Source organism: Prunus dulcis, chromosome 4 (assembly GCF_902201215.1).
Source record: "Prunus dulcis chromosome 4, ALMONDv2, whole genome shotgun sequence".
In the NCBI taxonomy this organism is placed as follows: Eukaryota; Viridiplantae; Streptophyta; class Magnoliopsida; order Rosales; family Rosaceae; genus Prunus; species Prunus dulcis.
Genome location: NC_047653.1, coordinates 7,692,777 through 7,705,668, shown reverse-complemented (window position 1 = coordinate 7,705,668; position 12,892 = coordinate 7,692,777). Strand labels below are relative to the sequence as shown.

The 12,892-nt window shown below is 35.2% G+C and overlaps 2 protein-coding genes across 2 annotated transcripts; both read left to right on the top strand.

Moving 5' to 3' along the window:
* Positions 1–576: 576 nt before the first annotated feature.
* Positions 577–1,767, top strand: LOC117625230 (receptor-like protein EIX2). Its single transcript, XM_034356835.1, has one exon. It carries the CDS (start codon positions 577–579, stop codon positions 1,765–1,767), a length of 1,191 nt encoding a protein of 396 aa, XP_034212726.1.
* A 1,715-nt stretch (positions 1,768–3,482) lies between these two features.
* LOC117625229 (receptor-like protein EIX2) lies at positions 3,483–4,499 on the top strand. The gene has a single exon (XM_034356834.1). It carries the CDS (start codon positions 3,483–3,485, stop codon positions 4,497–4,499), a length of 1,017 nt encoding a protein of 338 aa, XP_034212725.1.
* The last annotated feature ends 8,393 nt before the right edge of the window (positions 4,500–12,892 follow it).

Here is a 12,892-nt window from a genome sequence, read left to right as displayed (position 1 = left end):
AAAGCCTCCTCGCTCACGTTCTTTGTAATTTCAATTGACATAGACATCATATAGTGCAGAGACAGGGAGGGAACCATGGCCAAACTGAACAATTACGCGTACCTGATTGGACTTGCAACCTTGCAAAATGGGTTGAGGACTTAGACCGTTTATTTTGGGTTTGATTTTTACACGCGCTATCGCAGCCTTGTATGCAACCCCACCTAAACCACAACTAGCAACCACTCTCTGTCTCTAGTGGTCGGGCCATTTGTCTGGCACTGCCACGTTGTTTGTAATTTGAAGGTGGCCCAGTAGCACAGATGGTGAAAGTGAAGAGAGAGAACCGTTTGAGCAGCAAACAAAAAGTAGAAAATCTGAAGATAAATATTCAGTTTCAGGGTCTAAATACAAACCCTTCGGCATTACATTTTTCTTTTTTCTTCTACATCTACTTACCACAATAAATTTAATTCAGGACCTGGACCGTTGATTTTGGGTTTCATTTTTACACGCGCTAGCAAGCAGCCTTGTATAAATGCACCACTTCTTGTGTGCTCATCTTCATCAAATTCAGAAAACTTGATTCCAAAAACAATGAAAATCCATCACCTCATCAATATTTCTCACTATTTCCTCCTTTCGTTGTGCTTATTGGGTATTCGACTTGCAACCAGTACTGCTGTGAAAGCGAAATCAGCGTGCATTGAGGAAGAAAGGAATGCACTTTTGAGCTTCAAACAAGATCTTACTGATCCGTCTGGCAGGCTTTCTTCTTGGGTGGGTCATGATTGCTGCCGCTGGGAAGGGATTTCATGCAACAACCGCACCGGTCATGTTTCCCAAATGGATGTTGCCTACAACAATCTCTTTGGTAATATTCCCACTTCAGTGGGATTATTAACTTCTCTTGAAATATTGAAGCTCAACAACAATAATTTTGGCGGTAAGATTCCCGATTCTTTGCACAATTGCTCTATTTTGAAAAGTATCGATGTTGGAGACAACAAATTATCTGGGAGCATACCTCCATGGATAGGAGGATCAAATGTATCCATGTTGTACATGCTACGATTGCGATCCAACTTTTTTACTGGACATATTCCCCGACAATTGTGCAATCTTGGCTACCTTCACATCCTCGACCTCAGCCACAACAACTTTTCAGGTACTATTCCTAAATGTTTCAATAATTTGACTTCTCTCATCCGTAATGTTACCATATTCCCAAATTACAATAATGAGCCAACCACGCTGACATTAAAAGGACAAGAACTCGTGTATAACACCACTCTGATGTTGGTCAAGAGCATAGATCTTTCATCAAATTTTTTGGAAGGTGAAATCCCTAAAGAGATTGGTAGCCTCATTCTATTGGGTACCCTGAACTTGTCGAGAAATCAATTGACTTGTAAGATCCCCTCAGAGGTTGGAAATATGCATGGGCTCGAAACTCTTGATCTCTCAAACAACCGTCTTTCAGGACAAATTCCTGAAACCCTTGCATCTTTAACATTCTTGGCGCACTTGAATTTGGCTTATAACAACTTGGTGGGGAGAATTCCTTCGGGAAACCAACTTCAAACGTTCACTGATCCGTCCATTTATATGGGCAATCCATCATTGTGTGGGGTTCCTCTTCCAAGAAAATGCTCCCAAGATGACACTTTTACTGCTACAAATGCAAAACCCAGTAATGAAGATGGAAGTGATAAGTTGTGTTCTATGTCAGCATGGTACTTGGCTTTGCCATGGGCTTTTGGGGCGTTTGTGGCACATTACTTGTAAAGAAATCATGGAGGTATGCATATTTTCGATTTTTTAACGACACCAAAGATAAGATGACACTAGCATTTGCGGTGAAAGTGACTCGTTTGCAAAGAAAGTTTTGTCATGTTTAATAATGTACTATAATTTGACCCAATAAAACAGTGTAATGCATATGTGTGTGTTTTTTTCTTGTGAAATTTTTAAATACCAATTTGGTTTGTTGTTTTGACAAAATAATAGTCCTTCAATCATTTTTGGACGGGGTGTTTTTAACATGACCTTAATGAGACTCAAAGCTTAATTTAGTCTAGCTTTTTTATTGGGATTCATTTGAACCTTGTTTGAGTTTGATTCGAATAATAAATAAATAAAAACTCTTGCACTGTTGAGCTACATAAATAAATCAATTTAAAGTCACAAAAACTCTTGCACATAATCGGATACCCAAAATCGAATAGAGCCACTTGCAACAGACAACGTTTCCTGCATATCCCCAGAAAGCAATTCTTTTTGACGACTGTCTTTCTATGGGTCCAGTAGTAGCACGTCCTGCTCATTCTCTGGTTACCAATAACCTTTATTAGTTTGAAATTTGAATTTATCCTGGCTTCCTTTAGGTTCTACAATCCAATTCATTACAACAACAAAAATATGTCCTTTCCAGCAAAGACTAGGCCAACTTTATCACTATGAGTAAAAAACTGAAAATAAGAGACACCTAACACCTCTCTTTATCACCTAACACCTATCTTTCGGGACACCCTGGAAACTTATGCAAGCTAAAGACATTAAGTCTTGGGGGAAACAATTTTGATGGTGAGGGGATTGAAGAGTTTTGGGGGAGTTCGTCAAATTGTCCAAATAATACACTATTATTAGAGTCACTAGATTTGTCTAGTTGCGGGTTGGAAGGCCAATTGCCGTCCTCCTTAGGAATGTTAAAAAGTTTGCAGCATTTGGACCTCAATGATAATTACATGAACGGCTCCATTCCACAAAGTCTAGGACAACTCTCCCAGCTAGTTGAACTCGATCTGTCTTGGAATTCTTGGGAAGGCAATATAACGGAAGCCCATTTCATTAATCTCACCAACTTGAAAAGTCTTTCAATAACAAACGATGATTACGATGCAACTAAGAAGCCTATGTCCCTCGTTTTCAACGCGTCTTATGATTGGGTTCCTCCTTTCAAGCTCCACACAATTGATATTAGAAACTGCCAAGTAGTTCTTGGTTTTGGGGTATGGCTTCAATCTCAGACTGAACTGGAAGATGTCATCCTGGCAAGCACTGGAATATCAGATTCTATACCAGAGGAGTGGTGGTTGAAGCTATCTTCCAAACTCACACAGTTGAATTTATCTTACAACCAATTCCGAGGTAGGCTTTCATCAAACAAATTGATGAGATTTCCGAATTTATATATAATAAGAGGGCCCACTTCCACTTTGGTGGACTAATGCATCTTACTTTGATCTCGAAAGCAATTTATTTTCCGGGCAATCCCCTCCAATTTTGACAAGCTATTGCCCAAATTGAAAGAAATGTATCTTTCGGAGAATCATTTGAATGGTACAATTCCACATTCTCTTTGCAACATGCAATACTTGTAAGTCCTTTCCCGGGGGAGCAATCATTTTTTTGGAGAATTCCTTCATGCATGGAGTTCGGGGAGCCACATAAGCATTGTAGATGTTGCCTACAACAATCTCTTTGGTAATATTCCCACTTCAATGGGAGTATTAACTTGTCCTGAAATATTGAAGCTCAACAACAACAATTTTGGCGGTAAGATTCCCGATTCTTTGCACAATTGCTCTGTTTTGAAAAGTATCGATCTTGGAGACAACAAATTATCTGGGAGCATACCTCCATGGATAGGAGGATCAAATGTATCCATGTTGTACATGCTACGATTGCGATCCAACTTTTTTACTGGACAAATTCCCATACAATTGTGCAATCTTGGCAACCTTCGCATCCTCGACCTTAGCCACAACAACTTTTCAGGTGCTATTCCTAAATGTTTCAATAGTTTGACTTCTCTTGTTCGTGATGATTCCAATGAATCATATAGAATATATAATGAGCAAACCGTGCTGACATTAAAAGGGGAAGAACTCGTGTATAACACCACTCTAATGCTGGTAAAGAGCATTGATCTTTCATTAAATTTTTTGGAAGGTGAAGTGCCTCAAGAGATAGGTAGCCTCACTCTATTGGGTACCTTGAACTTGTCGAGGAATCAGTTGATTGGTAACATCTTCTCGATTGTTGGAAGTATGCATAGGCTCGAAACTCTTCATCTCTCACACAACCATCTTTCAGGACATATTCCTCAAAGCCTTGCATCCTTAACATTTTTGTCCCACTTGAATTTGTCTTATAACAACTTGGTGGGAAGAATTCCTTTAGGCAGCCAACTTCAAACGCTCGATGATTCCTCCATTTATATGGACAATCCATCACTGGGGGGAGTTCCTCTTCCAAAGTGTCCGGGTGACGACACTTTCACTGCTACAAATGCAAAACATAGTAATGAAGATGGAAATGATAATGGAGTGTTGTGGTTATATGTCAGCATGATCCTTGGCTTTATCTCTGGCTTTTGGGGTGTTTGTGGCACATTACTTTTGAAGCAATCATGGAGGTATGCTTATTTTCGATTTTTTGACGACACCAAAGATAAGGTAACATTAGCAATTGCGTTGAGAGTGGCTCGTTTGCAAAGAAATTTTTGTCATGTTTAGTAGTGTAATATAATTTGACCCCAGTAAAACATTGTAATGCATTATATATATATATATGTGTGTTTTTTCTTGGGAAAATTTAGATTAATACCAATTTGGTTTCTTATTTTGACAAAATAATAGTCCATCAATCATTTTTGGACGGGTACCAAGCAAAAGCCCATTTATTTATAATTGGTCACAAGCTCAACAAGCAAAAGCCTATTTGACGACTGTCTTTTTGGGGTTCAGTATGAGCACATAAAACTTTATTTATATTATTCAGTAATTGTTCATGATATGAGATACGCCATATCCAGATTCATGAAAATATTAAACATTCATGGTGAGCTTTGACCCTCTGTTTGACTTTGAGCCTGCATACAATTTACCGCCATTCTTAAAATCTGGTTAAGAATTGGACTTTTTAGATCTAGATAATTTATTACTTTTTTTTATTATGTGTATTTGACCCTTTGAGGTAAATAAGGAATTTCTATTAAGAATTTGATTCATACGTAGTTTCAGAATTATTATTTTTCCAACTGATTATGATTTTTACTTGGTTGATTATCACTTAGTTCTTAGTTAAAGATATCAAATTGAAATTGATTTTGAGTTATACAAGCTCTAATTTTTACTTTCTTAGTTGAAGAGATATCAACTCTTGATTTAAATTCTTCGCAAACATATTGAAGTGATATCTGTAAGTCTAATAGATATAACATGTAATACACCAACCAACTAAACACGTAATACACAAACTAACCTGTTTCAGACATAATGAACAAGGTGAAGATCGAACTGTTTTCTCTAGAAGTCAAAGATCAAACTGTTTTCTCTAGAAGTCGAGAACTCTTTTAGCAGTAATTCTAATGGGGTGAATTTCTGTATGCTAATTTTTGTGTATACTAGTTTTTGTATGTCTCTGCTTTAGAAGGAGCCTTCTATTTATTACTTTTTTTATTATGTCTATTTGACCTTTGAGGTAAATAAGGAATTTCTATTAAGAATTTGATTCATGATATGCAGTTTCAGAATTATTATTTTTCCAACTGATTATGATTTTTACTTGGTTGATTATCACTTAGTATCACAATAGATAAACACGTAATATACAAACTAACCTGTTTCAGACATAATGAACAAGTCACACGTCATTCATGAGTTCTTTGGCATTCTAGACCCTACCTTGTTTAAAGTATGCATGGATTTTCAGGATTTGGTAATTAATGAAAATGCATTTAGATGTTTTGGTTACAGGTGGATCTAAAATTTACTGTCTTTTTCATCAAGTATTTTTCTTTTTAGAAAATTTGAGATTAGTCTAAAATTGAGAACATAAGTTGAATTTCATACTCGTATTTGTTGTTGTTGATTAAGAATATACATAGGTTAATGAATCTCATAATTTATAAAATCATTAATTTTTTCTTTTTCTTCTTCGTAAAGTAAGAAATGTATGTTTTTCTATGCTCTCGACTTGGTGTATAGTAGGTGTTTTAGTTTATGCACATGAGTTTAGGTAACAAATTTTATTGTTGTTCATCCTATGATAGAGGTCTGTTATATACTCTTTTAGATATATGATCCTATGATATCTAAAGCTCATTTACATGAAATGGACTTTAGAAACATACCCAAAGCTCATTTATAATATAACAAAGAGGCTTCGAACTTCCTATAAATTACAAAACTGCCATCAATTTCTTAAAACAAGCCCAACCCTAAAACACTCAATATGACATTACAGTAATTTAATAACCAATTTGGTTTGTTGTTTTGACAAAATAATAGTCCATCAATCATTTTTGGACGGAGTGTTTTTAACATGACCTTAATGAGACTCAAAGCTTAATTTAGTCTAGTTTTTTTATTGGGATTCATTTGAACCTTGTTTGAGTTTGATTCGAATAATAAATAAATAAAAACTCTTGCACTGTTGATCTACATAAATAAATCAATTTAAAGTCACAAAAACTCTTGCACATAATCGGATACCCAAAATCGAATAGAGCCACTTGCAACAGACAACGTTTCCTGCATATCCCCAGAAAGCAATTCTTTTTGACGACTGTCTTTCTATGAGTCCAGTAGTAGCACGTCCTGCTCATTCTCTGGTTACCAATAACCTTTATTAGTTTGAAATTTGAATTTATCCTGGGTTCCTTTAGGTTCTACAATCCAATTCATTACAACAACAAAAATATGTCCTTTCCAGCAAAGACTAGGCTAACTTTATCACCATCACTGAAAAATTAAAATCAAGAAATTTGTTAGTTTTTAATAAATACGTTTCCTACAAAGCCTCGAAATCCTACAAAGCCTCAACTTTGAAAGATGAGATACTCTAAATTCGAATTTCCCTTTCAGTGACAATAAGAAAGAATAAATATTTTTATTTTAAAAAGGAAGAAAAAAGACGTCAATTAATAAGCATTGATATTTGCACATGGGGTTGCCAATCCCCTCCAATTTTGACAAGCTCATGCCCAACTTGGAAGAATTGTATATTTTAGAGAATCATTTCAATGGTACAATTCCACCTTCTATTTGCAACATGAAAAACTTGACAGTCCTTTTCCTGGGGAGCAATCATTTTTTCTGGAGAATTCCCTCACGCATGGAGTTCGGGGAGCCAGATAACCATTGCAGATGCTGCCTACAATAATCTCTCAGGTAATATTCCCAGTTCATTGGGGGAATTAAGTAATCCTCTCAGGTAAACTGACCTCGCTGTCGTTGGATAGAACCAAGGGCAGGATCTCTATCCTCATCAACTGCCTCTTCCTCTTGCTTTCCTAGGAGACCTTACGATCGACATCTTCGTTCCTCGGCCTTCCAATTAAGCATTGATTGTCGCTTGGGTTAGGGGTTTTCAAATTTCCGAATTGATCGTCGTTGACCTCAACCATGGTTGTCGCCAGAAGATGCGATTTCAACTTCCAAAGGGAACAAGTTGCAGTCCTTAAAAAACGCAGACTTCGTTTTGGGGCTTCTGAGATTCTCTCAAACCCAGATCTCATGGGATCAAGTTGTAGTCCCTAGAAAACGCAAACTCCATTTTGAGGCTTCTGAGAAACCATGGATTCTCTCAAACCCATATCTCAAAGTTTTGCAAAACTCGCCTAGAAAGTATTAATGGGTTGCCCTTCTTTTCTTGCTTTCTTGCTTTGTTTGGATGTTGAGAAAGTAGATTTGAATGTATGTTTTGGTTGAATGAAACAGAACAAATGATTTTTCTTTAAAATTGTGATGAAATCCAGTCATTTACACTCTGTGATGTGTTTTGTATACTCATTCAAATGCTTCATTTTGGATATGGGTAGTGGAATTCAACTGAGAACTTGGGGTTTCATCTTTTTGGAAGAATCAAAGAGGTTCTCAGTGTTAGATTCACGAAATTTGGTTTGCATAATAACGAAACAGAGGGATTTATAAGCACTTGAGCAAGATGGCTGCGACAGAAGGGGGGTGGGGGGTGGGGTAGAGACGGAGAGGGGGCTGGGAAGGAGTGGGCAAGGTCGTCGGGGTGGTTGGCTAGGTTGGAGTAGAGAGATGAGATTTTTTTCATTTTTTTTTTTTCATTTTTAATGATTTTAATATTATTTTAAAAAATTTTGCTTTCCTTCCTCTTCCTTAACATGTATATAATTTTTTATTATTTATTTATTCACATGTAAGTCCACGTCAATTAAAAAATGGATCCTATAAATGCCACATAGGCAGATAACGGATTTTCTAACGATCTCGCTAACGGAGTGGGCAAATTGTAGATTTTCCGCGACGTTGAGTATGTACTCGTAAATGTCCCCAAAATCGGGTATGAACTTGTAAATGACCATATAAATTGAGAGGTTTATAGTAGTTTATCCATTAAAAAAAGTAATAAATTACCTACATCTAAAAAACACATGGACAAAACTCAATGACAGCTAGAAATTCCTTAGTTAAATAGAAGTGATCTCCACAAAATATATTTCAATGGGAAAATGAATATTATTGTTAAGTTATTTTCCTTTTTGTTGGTTTAGCTTTGTGGTGACATGCAAGTTAGTGATCTGCTATTCGATCCCACACAATCCCACATGTGTGAGAATACCCCTCTCCCTTTTGGGAAAAAAAAAAAATAAGGCTGAATCCTCCAGCCATAGAATTAAGAATTATTAACCATGGTAATATCTGTAAGTCTAATAGATATAACATGTAATATACCAACTAACCTGTTTCAGACATAATAAATAAGGTGAAGATCGAACTGTACTTGAGAAAACAGAAACTTTCTCCTAGACATAATGGACAAGGTGAAGATCAAACTGTTTTCTCTAGAAGCCGAGAACTCTTTCAGCAATAATTCTAATGGGGTGAATTTATGTATGCTAGCTTTTGTGTATAATAGTTTTTGTATGTCTCTGCTCTAGGAGCCTCCTATTTATATACATCTCTCTAGGAATTTTGCACATCAAGAAATTCCTAAAGATAACCTTAATGCTTATAGAATTAGGTAATCTTAATCCTTATAAAAATGGGAATCCTTATATTAGGCTACCATATCTGATAGGAATAGAATTTCTGATAAACCATGAGTTCTTTAAGAATCCTTATTCGATTAGAAGATCACTTCAGTGGTTTAAGACAGTAAACCATTTTACAATATCCTCATCCTCATGAGCGGTAAATGAAAAGAACTCATTTATAAAACATGTAATTTTATTTATTAATTTCACTAATACATGATTTGAGACTCTTATAGGTCTCATATCAAGATTGATGCAGAGGAGCTACAAAATATTATATATTATTTATGGCAAGTTTTCCTTAGTTTCTTCAGCCACGCAAGGCTTAAGGCAGCGGCACTTGCGTAGGATATGGGAGCATTTGCCATAACCATAACCCTCACTGTGGCATCTCACCATACAGTTTCTGTCTTTGATGCATAGCCCTATGAATGTTTTGCTTGTCACTTCACAAATCTTAGCTTCACTCTGCATCACCATCTCTTCTGCGATATTAACCACAAATATTAATTAATTCATTTATCAATTATTGTTACAAAGAGGAGAGAGGAGAGAGAGAGTACTTACGAGAAGTTAGAAGGATGACCAAGATCAAAACAAGACCAAACAACTTCCTCTCCATGTCTTAATCTTCAGATTTCTAATTGTCTTCAACAACTGAACTCTAGATCTGTCTTTCAACACTCTGTCTGTGTGTATATATATATTATTACCAGTCACACGTCATTCATGAGTTCTTTGGCATTCTAGACCCTACCTTTTTTAAAGTATGCATGGATTTTCAGGATTTGGTAATTAATGAAAATGCATTTAGATGTTTTGGTTACAGGTGGATCTAAAATTTACTATCGCTTTCATCAAGTATAGACATCTGTTGGTGTTTCCTGTAAACCATGGTATGCGTTGTCAATTAGAGGACAGTGTGTCTGTGGGTGGAAGAGCCATCTGGGTTTATCCAAGGATACTCTACTAGAACACTCCCAAGTCAAACCTCGTAAACATCTCAGAAGAGAAAAGGAAAAATAAAAAATAAAAAAACTCATTCAAGGACTCTTCTTCTTGTACCATGTGGATGTGAACAAAATAATTTTACGTTCAAAAGTATTTTTCTTTTTAGAAAATTTGAGGATTAGTCTAAAATTGAGAACATAAGTTGAATTTCATACTCGTATTTATTGTTGATTAATAATATACATAGGTTAATGAATCTCATAATTTATAAAATCATTAATTTTTTTCTTTTTCTTCTTCGTAAAGTAAGAAATGTATGTTTTTCTATGCTCTCGACTTAGTGTATAGTAGGTGTTTTAGTTTATGCACATGAGTTTTAAGTAACAATTTTTATTTTTGTTCATCCTATGGTAACAATTTTATAGTTCATATATACCTTTTTTTATAGGTAACATACAATTTATTTGTCTATTTTTGTATCTAACTTAGTAGTTTTTTAATTTATGTTTCTAACTTGTAGGTAACTCAATTTATTATTAAGTTGTTTTCGTTGCTAATAATACACTATTTACCTATATATGAGGTACACAATTTCATATAAGTGCTTGTTTGATCAATTGGTATAATATGTGGATCTTTACTTTTTATTGGCAGATAAGACTCTATGTCCAAAATATTCGACCAAAAAAAAGACTATGTCCAAAATTCTACACACAAAAAATTAAAAATTCATGTATGATTCTACTAAAATATTGGCAGATATATGTGAGAATTCTAGAGGCATCAACTTTTATATCAAGTTTTTGAATCCCAACGTGTGGGGTACGTAATAGCCATTCACACAGAAATATGATATCTGATAGGGAGCTGCAGGATAATCAATAATAAAAACTTTATTTCATGAACATAAAATGATCATTTTGCAAAGTACAAGGCTAGAGAATCTTATACAGGAAGTATCAAATCATCTTAACGCACCGCCTTTCTTTCTAGCCCTGTCCTCAGGTCCTTCTCTTCTCTCTAATCTCTACCACCTCCAATCTCTTATATGTGTACGCTTCTTCTGGGGAAAATCTGAAATGGTTTACCTCAAGGATAATGATTATTTTACTAAGGATGTACTCGTAGGATTATATTGCAGTAATGAACCTTAACATGTAGGATACATTATAATGGTTTCTTCAGTGAAATACTCTTCTAGCTTGCATTTTATATTCGTCTAGAAAAATTATAGAAATTGTAAGTAGAAAAAAGAAATTACAATTTAAGCTAAAAAATTTATCTAGTCCACCTATCGAAAAATTCCTAATTCCGTCCTTGTGCATATGGTTCTCTCTGCTTTATACTAGTAGGAAAGTGTGGAGGTAGCTACTGCAAGGGAAAAATATATCTCTGCTTTAACACCCTTAAGTTATAATTAATGATTAAAAATGTTGGAAGAGGATCCTGATTTATCTCTTCAATTTTGTAATCCGCTCAATCTAGCCAATTTAATCAGCTGGTGTTCAACTATTTAATTCAACTACTTTTGTAATTTTTTTTTAAAGCAGCTTTTGGATTATTCAATTTTTGAAGGGTTTAATCAATTAACGTGCACATTTTTTATTTCCAGTTGCTGTGAAATTTATTTTAGGGTGTAGAACAACTCTTGGCCCTAGCTAGGCTCTTGACTTAGAGAGTTTCTTTATTGTCTTTATGTGATTGGATTACGTTTAAATGAGCATAAATAAATGAATGAGATTTGAGGAGAAGGAGAGAATCCAATTATAAATAAATTAGATGTGCATATGCAGATATTGTATAAGAGTAATGCTACTCTTACACATTCTAATACCATTTTATGTGGCAAATAAAGTGGACAACTACATCAATTAAAAAGTGTCAACAAATCATAAAAGAAACGAAAATGTTAAATTAATTTTAATTGATGCCATGTCCACCTCATCTGCCACATAAGGTGATATAGAAATGTGATATATACATGTAGTAAGAATTATATACTGACAATATAAAGAGAAAAAGAAAAGGTAATGCTAGGCTTACCACATTTTTATACCACATTGTGTACCATCTCTCAAATAGAGGTAGAGCCAACCAATACAATGGGACCCACCTCTATTAGAGAGGTAGTACACAATATGGTATAAAAATGTGGTAAACCTAGCATTTTCCAAAAGAAAAAGGAGGGGAGAACAATGTTAACAAAGTATACATGTCTCCAAATCACTGAATCGTTGCTCAAATATACTAATAGAAAGTATAGAATGTATGAAAGTATAGGAGAATAGGTGTAGAGAGAATAAGATATTTTAAAACCTTTTAAATGTCAACAAACAAATTTTCTCATGAGTGTTGCTATTTCCACCCTTTGTCCTTTTCCTATCCACCTTTATCTTCAAAATTTTATAGACAAATTGACCGCTTTATAAAATGACTTATAAGGATTTGGGGAAAGAAAACCTCAACCCTAAAATAAAAAGGGAGATTCACAATTATACTCAATACAAGGGCCTAAATTATATAAAACCACCACATGAAATAGACTTCTTTTTTTGGTCGGAATCAAGTTGTATTCAATAGAAGGCAAAATCCTGTTACAACAAAGTGAGCTCAAAAAAGAGTTTGATGAACTACAACACATGAAGGCATATGCCTACTACATCATAAAAGTTAAGGAGGACATAAAGCCCAGAAAAACAAAATGCACACAACAAGTAGAGAATACGGAACAAAGAATTGCCACACCACCCATAACCGAATAGTAATGCAATCAACACAAGCCCACATCCACCGAAGAGGAACCAGTAATGCTCAAGTCAGAAAATTGTGGTGGACAAATCACCAAAGCTACAAAGAGCGCTAGCACAATCCAAGTAATAAGTGACAAAACCACTTTAAAAGCAACTCCAACTGCAAAAGAGCCCCTAAGGAAAGGAGACCCTCGTG